General features: G+C 29.3%; 1 protein-coding gene across 2 annotated transcripts in view; it reads left to right on the top strand.

Moving 5' to 3' along the window:
• The window catches only part of LOC111621429 (NADH dehydrogenase [ubiquinone] 1 alpha subcomplex subunit 10, mitochondrial-like), a 63,257-nt gene that overhangs the window by 25,884 nt on the left and 19,798 nt on the right, over positions 1–17,575 (top strand). The window contains exons 5-7 of one of the 2 annotated variants that reach the window (XM_023363576.1): positions 1,897–1,951; positions 13,533–13,639; positions 13,718–13,832. In XM_023363576.1, coding sequence (XP_023219344.1) covers positions 1,897–1,951; positions 13,533–13,639; positions 13,718–13,832 — 277 coding nt within the window. Of the gene's footprint in view, positions 1–1,896; positions 1,952–4,598; positions 4,654–13,532; positions 13,640–13,717; positions 13,833–17,575 lie in introns of both variants that reach the window. The other variant, XM_023363583.1, reaches the window with a different exon arrangement.

Genomic DNA, 17,575 nt, shown 5'->3' on the forward strand with positions numbered 1-17,575 from the left:
ATAAAGCAGTAACTCTAGCAGACTCAAATAACACACCATTAAACTTACACTCACAACATACAGACATGACACAACATATAAAAAGCATAGACAACATTAAGCAATCATGGGCTCAAAAGGCTCTCCATGGCAGGCATCCTTACGACCTGGCCCAGGATTTTGTTGACAAAACTGCGTCAAACAGCTGGTTAGATCGGGGATGCCTCTTTGGGGAGACGGAAGGATTCATGATTGCCATACAGGATCAGGTCATAAATACTAAAAACTACAGAAAACACATACTCAAAGATACAACACTCACAAATGACACATGCAGAAAATGTCACATCATGCCAGAAACTATACAACACATCACTTCTGGTTGCAAGCTCTTGGCACAGACAGATTACTTACATAGACACAATCAAGTAGCAAATATAATACACCAAGAGCTTGCAAAGAAACACAAATTGGCAGACATCCACGAACCATACTACAAGTATATTCCACAGACAGTATTGGAAAATAACACGCACAAAATGTATTACGACAGAGCCATAATCACAGATAAAACAATTTACCACAACAGACCAGACATCACACTCATTGACAAACACAATAAAATCACATACATTATAGACATAGCCATTCCAAACACTCACAATGTACAAAACACATGCACTGAAAAAATTAGCAAGTACACAGAACTCGCCCAGGAAATAAGGCATCTGTGGAGGATGGATAGGGTGCTTATTGTACCTGTTGTTCTCTCCTGTACAGGTGTGATACCACACACACTACACAAAAGCCTGGGAACATTACAATTGAATAGAAATACATACATCACACTACAGAAGGCCACTATATTGAATACATGTCATATTGTTAGGAAATTCCTTAATACAGGCACTGACACACACATTTAATTTTAGTTTTGTGTTGGTTGCTATGCCTTGACTCTGGTCCGGCATAGTACACAACCACCGGTGTGTACCGAGTATAACCCACTAAACCCAACACATAATAATATTGTTAATAATTAAAAAATACAGTTCTTAAAATAAATTGTTTATTCGAATTCATTAAATTTTCATATTTTTAAATTTGTTCACATAAAGTCTTTTATAAATAATAGTATGTATTAATTAACTAATTAATAATTATATATTTTGAACCTAAGGTTTTTAGGGTTTCATAAAAAAAATTTTTTTTGTTAAAATTTTTCTATGAAATCATGCCAAAATATTACATAAGATAGGGAAGGGGGATCAAAGAAAGTATTACGGTTTCTTACACGGTGGTGGGTGAGGGTCTAGAATGGCTGAAATCGCCCTTACTTAATTTAAGGATGGCCCCTAATGAATTTATTAAGAGGACTTACATATTATTTAAAATTTGTTTATGACAAGATTGAGATATTTGTCTAATATGTAACATAAATGAATTTTGAAAACTGTTAAATAATTTTACCATTAATTTGGCAAATCTTAATGTATTTAAATGAATAGGATTTTATCAACCTGAGAATTAATCTTCTTGAGTTATTGCTTGTTATATACTTGATCGTAAGTTTAATTTTTGTTTCAATTATAAATGTTTCTATTTGTTAATTTTGGTTAGGGTTGCTGTATGGGGAATATATTTAAGAGATTTGTTAAACAGTTTTTAATTTTTCCTTCCCTGTGGGCACTAAGAGGGACTTTTGAATTTGACCAGGCTTGCAATGGTGATGCAAATAATATTTTGTTTTTAAATATTGTATCAACAAATGATTAGAATTATAATAATTGAAAACTTTTCTGAATTTCAAAGATAGACTAATTAATTATTATATTAAATAATGGATTTATTATTATTTAAATTTAACTATGAATTATGATTTCCTTCATGATTAAGAATCTAAATTTTATTTTTCAGTATTCATTCAGAATTATTAATATATGATTGGAGTAATTTTGGAGATGTGGAAGTAGTAAGCAATTTTGATTATGTTAATTAAATTAATAAACTATATTTTAATGTTAATATTTTTAAGCAATGCAAACACATTTTGTTTTATGTCAATGAAAAATTAATCTTGAAACGTTCACATTTTAAAAATAAATTTTAGTATAATTTTCATCTATTTTTTATTAATAAAAAGATGTTGCATAAAAGATTGTTGATAAAAATAGTAAATATATAATAGAATTTGTAGTAATGAAATCTGATGTATTATATTTATTACATATGATTACAGCCATTATTGCCAAAATTCCTGCATTATTATACATATGTTTTCACAAAGATTCTTTGAGTTGTTTTGTCATTATCATTAAAAAATAGTAAAAAATTTAATTTAATATTACATTTAATATTATTTATCAAAATTATTATAAGTAACAAATTAATGTTAACTATAACTTAAAATCATAAATAGTTTTATTTCCCGGAAAACAGAGAATACTATGTATATATTATTCAGCTTACTAATACTTAGAATGAAAAATTCTAAGATAGGAAAATAGTAATTAAGTATTATCTTTTCCAAAAAATATAAAAATGAATAATTTGACATTGAATGTCAAACATGCTTAACAGATATTTTTTAAATATCTTTATGGCTTATCATCAGACATACAGAATAGCCCAAAAGTCGGTTAACCAAAATATATCTTAGTTAATAATTAAAATTGATTTCAAACTACTGCATGTTGTTATTTGTGGCTCAGTTATTTCATTGGAAGTAATAACATGCAGCTATTCAAACCAGTTTTCACATCCATAAAATAATCTTAAAAGTATGTCTTTGTTAACTGGCTTTTGGACCACTCTGTATTTGATATCAGTTTTCTAAAAAAAACAAACAAGTAAAAACAGAAAGAAAAGAAAGTATATATAGTCATTGTATAGGATTAAATGAAAATTAAACTTTGAATACGTTAAATTTGTCATAAATTTAATAAAATCTGTGAAAACTGATATAGTAAATATTTATATAATTTTAAAATTAGATTATTTGACATATTTACAAATTTAGAAATTTTACATATTTACAAATTTATCAACAGGTATATAAAAATTTATTAGTGTTATAATGAATCATTTAAAATAAAACAATTTTAATGCTTACAATTGCTTAAACATAAATGACTGAAATAGTAGCATATTATTAGAAAGCAAATTCACTGAAACTCTTATTAATTTGAATTCCAAGAGACTCGGGAAAAAAATTTAAGTTATCAGAAATGTTTAATAAAGTAATAAAAATAACAATATAATTTTTACAAAGGGAAAACTATCATATTTATTGAATCATAAAAATTAAGCTTAAAAAAAATCATTAAATTTCAAATCTGAATCTATCTTACCAAGTTTGTGAAAACAGAATGAAAATGTAAAATGATTTTGGGACTCTAGGACAATAATGGTTAACATTTCAGGAAAGTTTTACTATGAGTTGAAAATCAAGATATTTAATATTCAACTATCAAAGTTACTTTGCCCAAGTCAGCTGTTTTACATCATGGGTATGGAAGTATAAGTGGCAGTGGCATGCCATCCTTGGAAGCAGTGGAAGTGCCACTTCCTTGTATTTTCTAAAATATAAAAACATATTGTGCAATTATTTTCATATTTTAACATACTTTGAATTAATTAAAATTAATACAGTAGTCTCGAAAACTCGGCCTAATGTGGACCGAAGGGTGACCGAGTTTGTGAAAATGCTGGGTTATCGGGAATGGGGTTAAAAAAAATAAGTATGAGTGTTTNACTTAGCCTCAAAATCAGCTTTTTCCTTTCCTAGTATGCCAGTATGGCCAGGAACATATATAAAAGTTACCTTATAAATAATAGTACATATTAATTAACTAATTAATAATTATATATTTTGAACCTAAGGTTTTTAGGGTTTCATAAAAAAAATTTTTTTTGTTAAAATTTTTCTATGAAATCATGCCAAAATATTACATAAGATAGGGAAGGGGGATCAAAGAAAGTATTACGGTTTCTTACACGGTGGTGGGTGAGGGTCTAGAATGGCTGAAATCGCCCTTACTTAATTTAAGGATGGCCCCTAATGAATTTATTAAGAGGACTTACATATTATTTAAAATTTGTTTATGACAAGATTGAGATATTTGTCTAATATGTAACATAAATGAATTTTGAAAACTGTTAAATAATTTTACCATTAATTTGGCAAATCTTAATGTATTTAAATGAATAGGATTTTATCAACCTGAGAATTAATCTTCTTGAGTTATTGCTTGTTATATACTTGATCGTAAGTTTAATTTTTGTTTCAATTATAAATGTTTCTATTTGTTAATTTTGGTTAGGGTTGCTGTATGGGGAATATATTTAAGAGATTTGTTAAACAGTTTTTAATTTTTCCTTCCCTGTGGGCACTAAGAGGGACTTTTGAATTTGACCAGGCTTGCAATGGTGATGCAAATAATATTTTGTTTTTAAATATTGTATCAACAAATGATTAGAATTATAATAATTGAAAACTTTTCTGAATTTCAAAGATAGACTAATTAATTATTATATTAAATAATGGATTTATTATTATTTAAATTTAACTATGAATTATGATTTCCTTCATGATTAAGAATCTAAATTTTATTTTTCAGTATTCATTCAGAATTATTAATATATGATTGGAGTAATTTTGGAGATGTGGAAGTAGTAAGCAATTTTGATTATGTTAATTAAATTAATAAACTATATTTTAATGTTAATATTTTTAAGCAATGCAAACACATTTTGTTTTATGTCAATGAAAAATTAATCTTGAAACGTTCACATTTTAAAAATAAATTTTAGTATAATTTTCATCTATTTTTTATTAATAAAAAGATGTTGCATAAAAGATTGTTGATAAAAATAGTAAATATATAATAGAATTTGTAGTAATGAAATCTGATGTATTATATTTATTACATATGATTACAGCCATTATTGCCAAAATTCCTGCATTATTATACATATGTTTTCACAAAGATTCTTTGAGTTGTTTTGTCATTATCATTAAAAAATAGTAAAAAATTTAATTTAATATTACATTTAATATTATTTATCAAAATTATTATAAGTAACAAATTAATGTTAACTATAACTTAAAATCATAAATAGTTTTATTTCCCGGAAAACAGAGAATACTATGTATATATTATTCAGCTTACTAATACTTAGAATGAAAAATTCTAAGATAGGAAAATAGTAATTAAGTATTATCTTTTCCAAAAAATATAAAAATGAATAATTTGACATTGAATGTCAAACATGCTTAACAGATATTTTTTAAATATCTTTATGGCTTATCATCAGACATACAGAATAGCCCAAAAGTCGGTTAACCAAAATATATCTTAGTTAATAATTAAAATTGATTTCAAACTACTGCATGTTGTTATTTGTGGCTCAGTTATTTCATTGGAAGTAATAACATGCAGCTATTCAAACCAGTTTTCACATCCATAAAATAATCTTAAAAGTATGTCTTTGTTAACTGGCTTTTGGACCACTCTGTATTTGATATCAGTTTTCTAAAAAAAACAAACAAGTAAAAACAGAAAGAAAAGAAAGTATATATAGTCATTGTATAGGATTAAATGAAAATTAAACTTTGAATACGTTAAATTTGTCATAAATTTAATAAAATCTGTGAAAACTGATATAGTAAATATTTATATAATTTTAAAATTAGATTATTTGACATATTTACAAATTTAGAAATTTTACATATTTACAAATTTATCAACAGGTATATAAAAATTTATTAGTGTTATAATGAATCATTTAAAATAAAACAATTTTAATGCTTACAATTGCTTAAACATAAATGACTGAAATAGTAGCATATTATTAGAAAGCAAATTCACTGAAACTCTTATTAATTTGAATTCCAAGAGACTCGGGAAAAAAATTTAAGTTATCAGAAATGTTTAATAAAGTAATAAAAATAACAATATAATTTTTACAAAGGGAAAACTATCATATTTATTGAATCATAAAAATTAAGCTTAAAAAAAATCATTAAATTTCAAATCTGAATCTATCTTACCAAGTTTGTGAAAACAGAATGAAAATGTAAAATGATTTTGGGACTCTAGGACAATAATGGTTAACATTTCAGGAAAGTTTTACTATGAGTTGAAAATCAAGATATTTAATATTCAACTATCAAAGTTACTTTGCCCAAGTCAGCTGTTTTACATCATGGGTATGGAAGTATAAGTGGCAGTGGCATGCCATCCTTGGAAGCAGTGGAAGTGCCACTTCCTTGTATTTTCTAAAATATAAAAACATATTGTGCAATTATTTTCATATTTTAACATACTTTGAATTAATTAAAATTAATACAGTAGTCTCGAAAACTCGGCCTAATGTGGACCGAAGGGTGACCGAGTTTGTGAAAATGCTGGGTTATCGGGAATGGGGTTAAAAAAAATAAGTATGAGTGTTTCCTCAGAAAATACTGTACTGTACTTGTATGTATTGTTTACTTGAGAATACAACAGAGAATAAACTGCCCAAATACCCTTAAACAAAGGAAAAGTACGTCCTTTATGAAGGCATAGAGCCTTTACTACATGAAAATGAAAATTAATGAATACACTGTGTACAGTAATTTACCTGATAAGACAGACCTCAGAAAAATACTTTATGAGGCATAAAGCTGTCTATAATGAAAATTAATTAACTAAGGATTTTTTTGCCCTGCCAGGGTGTGGCCGAGTTATCTGGACTACCGGGTTATCGAGTGCCGAGTTTTCGAGACTCTACTGTATTTAATTATAACTCTATTAACTTATAACTTATGTATCTTATTACAAATTTATGTATCTTATTACAAATTTCTATACTACATGTGAAAAAAATGATAAGATTGCTATTGTATATTCGAATATCAGTAGTCGAATGAAAGTGCTGTATTGTCAAATACGGGACAGCTTCCACAGTGAAAATATCTGAATGGTGTAAAGCAGCCAAATTATATGCATTTGCTCATGCACTTTACAGAGCACCAACATCACATGGTTTAGCTGGTGGAAGGTACAGTACACACCAAAATATCATATAATGCTTCCAATGATTATATCCAGGACCGGCTCTGGGCTGTTAGCTGCCTATCTGCTAGATATCTGGTCACCTTCGCCCATTATGTGAATCGCGAATAGATTTATAACTTAACCCAACCAATAGGAGTTTACTGGTACCAATAGTTCTGTATAGTTGACAGGAGTTTTAAAAAATCCATTAAAATATTTGATATTTTTATTCTGCTCTCCCATCTTGCATTACTTACAGATTTCAATGTTAAACTAGTGATATTACGATTTAGTACTGTATGTCCCATCTGTAAGGGGATGCAGAAAAAACGTGCACAATTCTTGTACAATGCTAAAAAAATGAACTGTTACTTTGGCGGCATCATTTACAACTAAATTTAATGAATGAGATGCACAAGGTCTGTACAGAAAAAGCTCTAGAATTTATTTTCCTTAAATTTATGATTTATGTATCATTCAACTATTTATTAAAAAGTGAATTATTTTTAATCAAGTAAACTTCAATCAAATTTTTTATTTTGAATTAATACATTGGAGAAATTTTACATTTGTGAAATTTTGCCAGTGGGTATTGGATCTTATTTCTGCATAAGCTCTTTCTATTATTTGCCTTTTTTTTTAGTTTTTATTTTGGCTGTCTCTGTCCACTACAAAGACCTTTTACTATGGATTTGGTCAGACCATCTTCCCAATGAATGGTGATGGTGGAGCCAAATATATTCAGAATAGACTACTACCATAAAATTCCTGAAATTTTTCAGTTCTCTGAATTTGATGCTGCATCCCAAAGCAATAGGTTGATGCATTAACTTCCTTGGGCATCCTTCCATCTCATTATGCCATTAATAATTATGTCAGAAGACAAAATGTTTTTTACATTTATATTATTAAATAAAATCATTACTCTTATAATAGTTTATAGATTGATTTTTAATTATACCTCATCCAGCGGTGAGAAGTGGGTTTGACACATCCTTTACAGTTGCTGCTGATTATATAATCTTCACAGATGGATCAAAGAATGCAGAGGGCACGGGCTCGGCCTTCGTCGTTTTTGCCAATGAGGAGGAAATATATCAAAATTCTGGCACTCTTCATCCTAACTGCTCTATATTCCAGGCAGAACTCTGTGCCATTTACATGGCTGTTCAATGGTGTGAAGCCAATCTTACTGGAAGTAGAGTTACAATTTGCTCTGATAGTGCTTCAGCAATCAACGCACTTAGGAATCTCAACAACCTACACCCTCTGGTTAGGAAGATTCTAAACTATATACCTTGTGCTCAGAACTCCTATTCCCTCGAATGGGTGAGAGGTCATCAGGGTGTCCTAGGTAATGAACGTGCAGATCTACTTGCCAGGGAGGCTGCAACGATCGGTACCTCTGGCCCTTTCAATTATTCAGTGCTACCTGCTTCTTTTCTTAAGCTCCAGCATTGGAACTACAGCTTGGATCTCTGGCAGCAGAGATGGGATAGTTACAATGGCCTTGCCAGGAACTTTTTTCCATCTATTCATGACCACCTTTCTAACCACTGGGTTAGTCCGGACTATGAAACCACGCAATTCTTCACTGGGCATGGGAGATTCCGGGCCTACTTACAGAGGTTCGGCAAATCTACAACGGACATCTGTACCATCTGTAATTGCCGTGATGGGGTTGAGCACTATGTATACATGTGTCCAATGACCGAGGATGCTAGGCATGAGCTTGCCCTTGCTCTTAGCCACAGGGGAATTAACTGGCCATGTGAACTTCATGTCCTTCTTAAGGATAGTGACACCTACAAAGCATTCAAAAAATTGATTCATATGTATCACATACGCTCTGTCATTCACTAAGTTAGTCAAGTCAGTCATCAGGCATTATTTTCATTTGCTTCTTGCACATTATTGTATATACATATCATTATTGTTCTGCTGCAGCATATATCTGTATAATATTTATTATTACTATTAGTATTGTCTATTTTAATTTACCGTACATGTTATTCTACTCTCACGTTTTGTATAATATCGGTTGATTTATATTGGTCATCTTACCATCTGTTCATACTTTTCAATTGTCATACTGTTTGTACGTTATCTGTCTGTTATTATGTATGTATTTACCTGTGCTTTGACATATCTCTGTATTTAACCCGATTATGCTCTTTCGGTATCGGGAATAAATAAAGATAAAGATAAAGATTTATGTATCTGTTGTCATAAAAATTTGTCTTTCCACTTCTTCCCTAGACTACAAATATTCAGGTACAAAGTAACCAATTTCAACTTATTTCTACTTAAGAAGTAGTTAAATAATTAAGAGATTAGGGAATTTGGGACATAAATAAAATCCTGCTGAAAGAGCCAGAATTTTACTTAAACAAAAGCTTAGACAAGTACAGTGTGAACTGATTTCTTTGTAATATTAGATGTTATAAAGACAAATTTTTCCAGTTCAATGAAAGTGACTAAAAGTTGTAAATTTTGGAAATTTCTGTGGCCACCTGGTCTTAAGACGAATTAGTTAGAAAACAAATGACTATTAAATTTAACAAATTTAGATTGTTACAGCTATGGTGAGAAATGTTTAAAATGTACAACCCTGTCACATCCTTTGAGATATACTAGTGATGCGACAAAAGAGGTATTTGACATTAACCAGTATTGACACCCTCGGGATTTGGCATGCGTGCACGCACTGCACACCTACCAAGATCATCTCTGATTCCATCCATGAGCCACTGGTAGGGAGCCATTTTAACTAGGTGGATTGTTTTAATATTTAAAAAGTAAAGAATATTTTGTCATTTTTATGTATGTTTCTATACAAAACTATATTTAATTATAATTTTCTTTAAAAGTATATTCATACAATTGAATATTTTGTACCTGGTATGTATAATTGTACATCCACCACACATATTATTTCACCAATTAAGTTTTTATTATTTTATTTTTAATTGTAGCCCTTATATCATGGCTAGCGATTTAGAATGTAATTGTGATATTAAAAATACATTTAGAGAAGTCTACGGTTTTTACTTGCTTATTGAACAAACGAATACGAATGGACCCTAGACCATCATTGATGCGCAATTAACTGATTGCCCCTGGAAGTCAGCTTCTTACAGAAACACAGCTTCCCTATCATTAAATGTCACGGCACGCCACTGGTGGCTAACTCTAAATTTTGCAGTTTTTCATTAATAGAGTATTCTTATTATGTTTATATTATGGGACTATGAGTAGATGTGTAAAATTCAAAAGGATTACATAAAATACCAAATTTTTGGTTGGTCCAATTTTTAAATTCTGTTTTCTGAAAATGATGGTTTCATAGTTAGTCATGCTTCTATAGTCACAATATTTATATAATAAACATCATAGGTGGTTTATTCTTGTTTAAATTATTTGAAGGTCTTAAAATTTGGAATCTTGAATTTTCAATTCAGGCATACTGAAAAACTGTATAATTGAAAACATAGACAGTTTATAATCTGATGTATATTATGATGTAAATAAAACTATCTTAGATTAAAAATAAAAATCTGTTAGCTTCTCAGTACTTCCTTAGATTATTGGATTAGTTTTCTAAAGATTGGTAACTTGAATCTATAACGTTTGTGAATTTTTTGTCTCTTTAATCCTTTTGAATCTATAATAAGACTATTGCTATTTTTTATTTGTGTCAGTTTAACTCTGATTTGTAATATATATTTCAAAATAAAGTTTGCTGAGATAGTGAATATGGAATCACTGTATGCTGAGAGAATCTTTGAGACCAGAATTTGTTTTATCAATAACAGGATTCAAAATAGATGATGTTATTGTGTAAAGCTGTTTTTCTTTATTGTTGCACTGAATATCTTAAGTACCTATATATAATTCAAACATTTTAGATGGATAGAAAGCATTATCCAAATGCTATCTGTTATGATGTATATATTATATTATATTATAACAGATCCTAAATAGAATATACAAATATTTGAAAGAAATAATAAGGAATCTTCTTCCTTGAATTCAAATATTTGTGGAGTAGATTTGAATATCTATGAATTTAAAATAATGAATAAATTTTGCTATTTTGTAGAAGAATAAAATGCTATTCTAGCTCCAATCTATCAGTCACTTGTGAAAAAGCCATCTAGGAGAACAGTGTGTCCATAAATAGCAAAGAATGGAAACTTTCCATTAATTTAGAGATAATGCTGTCAATTTGAAGTTAAAACACTTTATAGAATAGAACACAGTTAAGAAAAATAAACAAAAATGAAAAAGCTTACATGTTATTTTAATGAATTAAATAGTTATTTAAATAAATAAGTGAATATTTCTCGATTACTTTAGTTAAAAATTGATATTGTAAAGTATTTAGTAGTTTAATCTTTTAAATCCACATTAAAATTTTAATGTGGATTTAAAAGATTAAACTACTAAAAATTGAATTAGAGTATTTAACTGATAGGCATAACATTTTTTCATAAACAAAGTGAAAATACATAATTTGAAGAGAAAAACTAAATCAATCTTAAAACTTTCAGAAAGGTTATTTATACTTTTACAACAGTTTAATAATTAAATTTACTATTTTTTCCTATTTCAAAAATTTATTATTCTCATAATTACCTATTCACTTTGTCAATGTAATGCATTTGTATATCAAGATAGTATATGCCAGACATAATTTTGCCCATTACATGTGTACCCAAACCTCAATAGTATCAGTCAGTTTAGATGAGATGACACCTCAACTCATTTTCCTTGATAAATTTTTGGAATCTGGATTAGATCCAAACCCAGATCCCCACTGCAGTAGGTTGTGATCTTATCATTTCATAATTTTTAATTTTATTAAACAAATTGTCAAATGATCATATCAAATTCTTATGACAAAAAAATTGAGACTATATAAAATAGTTATTGTTATTGTAAAATTGGAAGCCAACAAATCCAAACACATCTTAATCTAAAAGGTCCATTGTGTACTCTATAAGAAATTACTTTATAACTAATCTTTTTAAAAAAGACAGGAGACTTCTGAAGGAAAGCTGAGGATGATGTAATGGCTTAAAGAAAGGAGAACCCAGATTATCAAGTTTGCTCAAGAAAAGATCAGTACACTCACAAATTACATGCAGAGGAGTTTCTTCAGCAGATTCACAAAAGCAGCAAAAGGTTAAGGAAGAAAGTTTTGATTGGTACAAATGTTCACAAAAGTGACCAAAACCAGACAGAATACTGACCAAAAAGTGAACAATATAATATAGTGAACATGTTAATATCAAACTTATCAATTGAATATTAAAATACCTAAAATAACAAATTATAAAATATAACAACTAATTAATGAATTAATGTATTAAACAAATGTCATAAACTTATAATACAGTAGCCCATTGTTATATTGTGCTTGTCAGGAGATAAAGAAAAAGTACGATATGTCTGGTTATGCAATATTATATAGCTGAATACTAAAAATTCTGGTCTTTTAGTAAACATATTATACTTGCCATGGGATCTCTATCCTCTATTCTTTCATTGGCAAGTGTTTCTGGTATAAAGTAAGCTTACTTTTTCACTACTAAATTTTATTCTTGGTTATCTGGTATTAGTTGATGTTTATGTAAACATGGATACCAGGATCATTCATTTAGCATTATTATTTCATTAACAATGACATTTAAAGACAAATACTGCCGATATAAAAACAAAATATGAGTTATGATTTTATTATACAGTATTATATTTCATAATAAATCGCTCTTTGAAAATTTGTGTCATTTGTATTTTCCAATAAAAATTATAAATACAGTAATTGAAAATTTAAAAAAATAAATATTGAACATATAATAGAACATCAAAACTGTATAAAAATTTTAGAACTTTCTCTTCAAAAATAAATCTTTTCCTTACACATTCCACAGTGAAGTAGAAATTTCACAGAAACTTGTAAATGAGAGACAGTAGGCCTACTTAAAACCAATAAATAATAAATAAACAACTTTTATTATCAAAAGGAAACAAATAATAAGTGATCTGTTCACCTGTTTTGCTTATTTAGATCTTGACAAATTTATTGTTTTACCTGCAGTGGTAGTTTCAAGAACAATGATAGGAATAAAATACCATATTTCTTTGAAAAAAGAAATTCAATGGCAATTGATAATTTAAAATTTATTGACTTGAGTACTTTTAAAATTTGGGGACCAAAAAAAGGTGCAATATATCCAAATCAGCATATGACAAGGGGCTACTGTAATAATAATTCAACAGATAATAAATATTTAATATTAGTTTTAACGCATAGTTTCAGGTTATGAATTCATGCACTCTTCCACATTGTTTTATTGTTTTTGTGTTTACATATTCAAGCTTGGACTTTATTTGAATTTGGATACAACAAACTCTTTAGTTCATGAACAAAAAAAACAATTGAAAATAGACAGAGAAAATGCAAAATATTAATGTAATAACTTTATATTATTATTTTTTTTATTGTAGATTGTAGAAGACATTGAACGAATTGATTTTGATTCACTCCGTGAGGATAAAAAGTTTAAAGATTGGAGAGTATCAGAGAAATGGGAATGGAATAACTTACGTAGAAGGTAATCCTAAAGAACTTTGTTTTAATTAAAATATTTACTCTTTGTTATAAAAATTAAAAATTGCTTTCATATATTCAGAGTGACGAATCAAAAACGAAAGCTGTTCTTTCTTTTAAATAATCCTAAATTGGATTGTCCAGAATTATTTTTAACTGCGGAAGAAACAAGTGCAATGAAAGATGTGATGAGAACTGTAAGTCTGTTAAAGAAAATTTCTAAACTTTTAGATTTTGTTACATAACTACACACAATAAATATACAGGTAACCCCCGTATAACACGGTAGTTACGTTCCAAAAAATTGTCGTGTTATGCGAATCCGTGTTATACGAAACAAAGAACTAATACGAAAAGGAGGGTTAGGTTCCAAAAATTAAAAAACATGCTAGTATATTTTCATAATTAAGATAAATATCTTCATTAAAATTTTTTTAAGTGATACATATTAATATAAATTAAACAATGTTTTCTTCGTCATCACTAAAAACACTATTAATTAACCGAGAGCGTTTTCTTTTTGGCAAGTTATCCTTATCCTCTGAGCATTTTTCTGCATTATCTTCAGATCCATGCTTTACCTTTTGCAAAATGTATGTAATTTTAGATTGCTTGCTTCTAGTTAAAAGGTCTTTATAAATTTCCTTATATGGTGCTAAGCACTTATGAAGAATAAAGCAAGTATGGAATAAGGGAAAAACATTCGGCAACATCAGAAGCAGAAGCGTTGCGATCTGGCAACATTGAAACAAGTTTCGAGAAGGACCACGTGTATCAACAGAAGGCGAGAAGAGAAAATTTACATACTTAATAGTTCACGAAAATAATAATTTTCGTGAACTATTATTACTTAAGTATGTAAAAATTTATTACATTTCCTGTTGTACGAGGGTTTTACCCAATTCTTGAACGGTGTCTGAGTGAATCCGTGCTATAAAAGTACCGTGTTATATGGGGGATGGTACCAATTCTCGAACCATGTTAGAGCGAATCCGTGCTATAGAAGTGCCGTGTTATACGGGGGTTACCTGTACACATATACTCACACTCTATGTATACACATATGATTTGAAATATGCTTTATATCACAGATGAAAACATTTCAAATCTTCTATAGGCAATTTCCAAATTTCAGATGTAATACATTCCTAAAAATATGTACAAAAGTCAAATGTCTGAAAGTTTGACAGTAGAGTTGCATGTTATAAAGGGAGTTCAGTTTCTATACAGTTAATAAGAAATTATATGTTTTTCTTCTTAAGACAGGAAACTGTTTTTTATGATAATACATTATAATGCATAAAACGTTATTGACAAGACTATGTCTTGTTTATAAAATCATACTGCCTGTGGTGTTACCAGCTTAGAGGTATGAAGGAGTACATGTCAGGTGTTGCAATTTGGCACAGTATTAGGTGCCCAAATCATGCATGCATAAAAAGAAATCAGACTTGTAGGTTGTCAGGGGACCGAGAACTGAGTCAAAATAAAATACAAAATGGTGACACTCTCTACAAATAGGCAGTAGTGTGAGATTTGCGCATGCATTGCTCGTTGGGAAGTTGGAAATACGAATATTGTGAAATCAAATTTTGACAAACACGTGTGTTGGGAAGTTCGAAAAGCGAATGTTGCTAAATCGAATTTTGACAAACGAATCTTTGAAAAAACTCATTTGCCTGTCTCATGTTATTCCTCACATATTTCTGGTCGCCACGTGCTAACCTGGACCAATTGACTGGAGATACCTCGTTTCATCATCAGAACATTTTTGAAACTAGATAGCGCATCATTATAATTTTATATTAAAACTAACTTCTGAAATATAATTTGTTTTCTTTTTACATTTATCAATATATATTATTGTTTGTACAAAAGAATAAAATAATTTTGGATGATACAATAGCCATGATTATTTTTTTCAAAAATGGGAAATTTTCGTTAGGCATCGGCAAAAATTCAACCCGGAGCGACACACAACAGAGAGAAATTTGAAATTGGATAGGTTAATTTCACTGAAAATGGCTTATGGATAACCTTGTGATCATTGTTGTGGCCTAGGCCAGCAAAGTTTCAAAGATTGCACTCAAAACCAGCAATATCAAAGAAGATTGGAGAATGAGACTCACTGTGAGTGTTGGACTGATCCCACTTAGCAGTGAGTCTTTGAGACATAGTCTTGTCTCAAATATGGCTTTGCCATTTTATTTGTTTTAAACTTTAAATTAATAGATTATACAGAAAATAAAGAAGAAAAATCAGTTTTTACAAAGGATTTTGATGTTTCCAAACACAACACTGGCAGAAAGAATGATGGTTTTGGAAATATCAAAATCATTGTAGTAAGAGAGACACTAATTATTGCAATCAGAACAGGCATTGTACATTAGAATAAATAAATAAAGATGCTTGCATTGTTTAATTTTTGTGTTTAGTGTGAATTTTACAATTATTAAACTATCAATAGTAATAATTCAAAGATGCATGACATACAGCCCAGTATATGTTTCAATATAGCCTACTGTCTGATTTGTAAAAATGTTTTTATGATAGTAAGTATATGTTAATTAGTGCATTAGTACTATTTTAAATTCATATAATGCATTTGAGTTTGATATAGTTTTGTATTATTGAATTTGCACAAATATTGCACAAAAAGACAACAATGTAGGAACTATCATTGACAATTATTCTTGAGGGATGAATTCTTGCAAAAAAAAAAAAATTCATGGTTGTCAACAAAAGGGATCAACATTGACTTCATATTGCTCCTGACTTGCCGTATTTCTTAGGATAAAGCAACATTTAGATTTTTTACTGGAAAGACTTGTTTCATTTTTGGGTTATATGCATAAACCCATGTTTTGTCCTCAATAATCTCATGATTTAAAAAGTAATTATTAGCATACACAGTTTCTCTGACTTTTTTGACAGATCTGCAAGAAATGTTTCCTTCAATCAGCTGTCAGGATATGTGGTACATTAGGTGCAGTTTTTCAGTCAGAATTGTCTGAATGGAATAAAAAATAATTCCCACTCATTTCTGCTATGTTCCATATTGTCATTTTTCAATTTTTGTGGATTAATGTGGCATTCTTTGCATATCTTTTAGGTGTGTGCTGGTTAAAAGGCATCTGGAGTGTTCATTGCCTTCCAATGATTCTTTACTATGTTTGAAATGTTCATGTCAATCACAAGTTTGGGTTTTTCCAAGCTTTACACAAGTACAATGTTCTAGTTTTTAATTTATTGTACATTGTAAGAAAGAAACTTGATACATTTGATACAAAAGGATACAGAAAAAGTCAAGTGAACACAGAACAATAATGGCATGTCATTGACTGACTTACTTACTACAGTGGAACCTCGGTATACGACCTTAATCCGTTCTTGGTGTTTGGACTTATACCGAATAGGACGTATACCGAACCAAGCTTTTCCATAAGAAGTAATGTAAAAATGATTAATCCGTTCTCATGTAAAAAAATGGCTGGCTTTAAGCACTTCGCTTTCCTGGCTAGTTTCTGCTTGATTTTTCACGAGATCAGCATGTTTCTTTTTAGCTTTCTCGCAAATAATTTTTTCCGATACACTGTCGCCAGCACACGGTTTTTCAGTTATCCAAAGCAAAAGCAATTTCTCGACACGATCTAATGTCTTTGATCTCTGTTTAGAAATTGATTTAACCCCTTTCGCAACGTTAGGAGATTTAATAATGTCTTTATTTTTCGCGATTGTCGATATCGTCGTTCTCGGAATACGGTACGCAACAGTTAAATCTCGAACACACGTGCCACCTTTATATTTCTCAACAATCTCTTTTTTCAGTTCCATTGTGATTCTAGTCATTTTTTTTTATTTTTCTTTTGCCTTTTTGCAATTCGTGATTAATAAAAATAATAAAATTTTACTTACAAATTAAAATCAGAAGAAATTTAAC

This window comes from Centruroides sculpturatus, unplaced genomic scaffold (assembly GCF_000671375.1).
Source record: "Centruroides sculpturatus isolate CEXI.00-Female unplaced genomic scaffold, Cexi_2.0 scaffold45, whole genome shotgun sequence".
Classification (NCBI taxonomy): Eukaryota; Metazoa; Arthropoda; class Arachnida; order Scorpiones; family Buthidae; genus Centruroides; species Centruroides sculpturatus.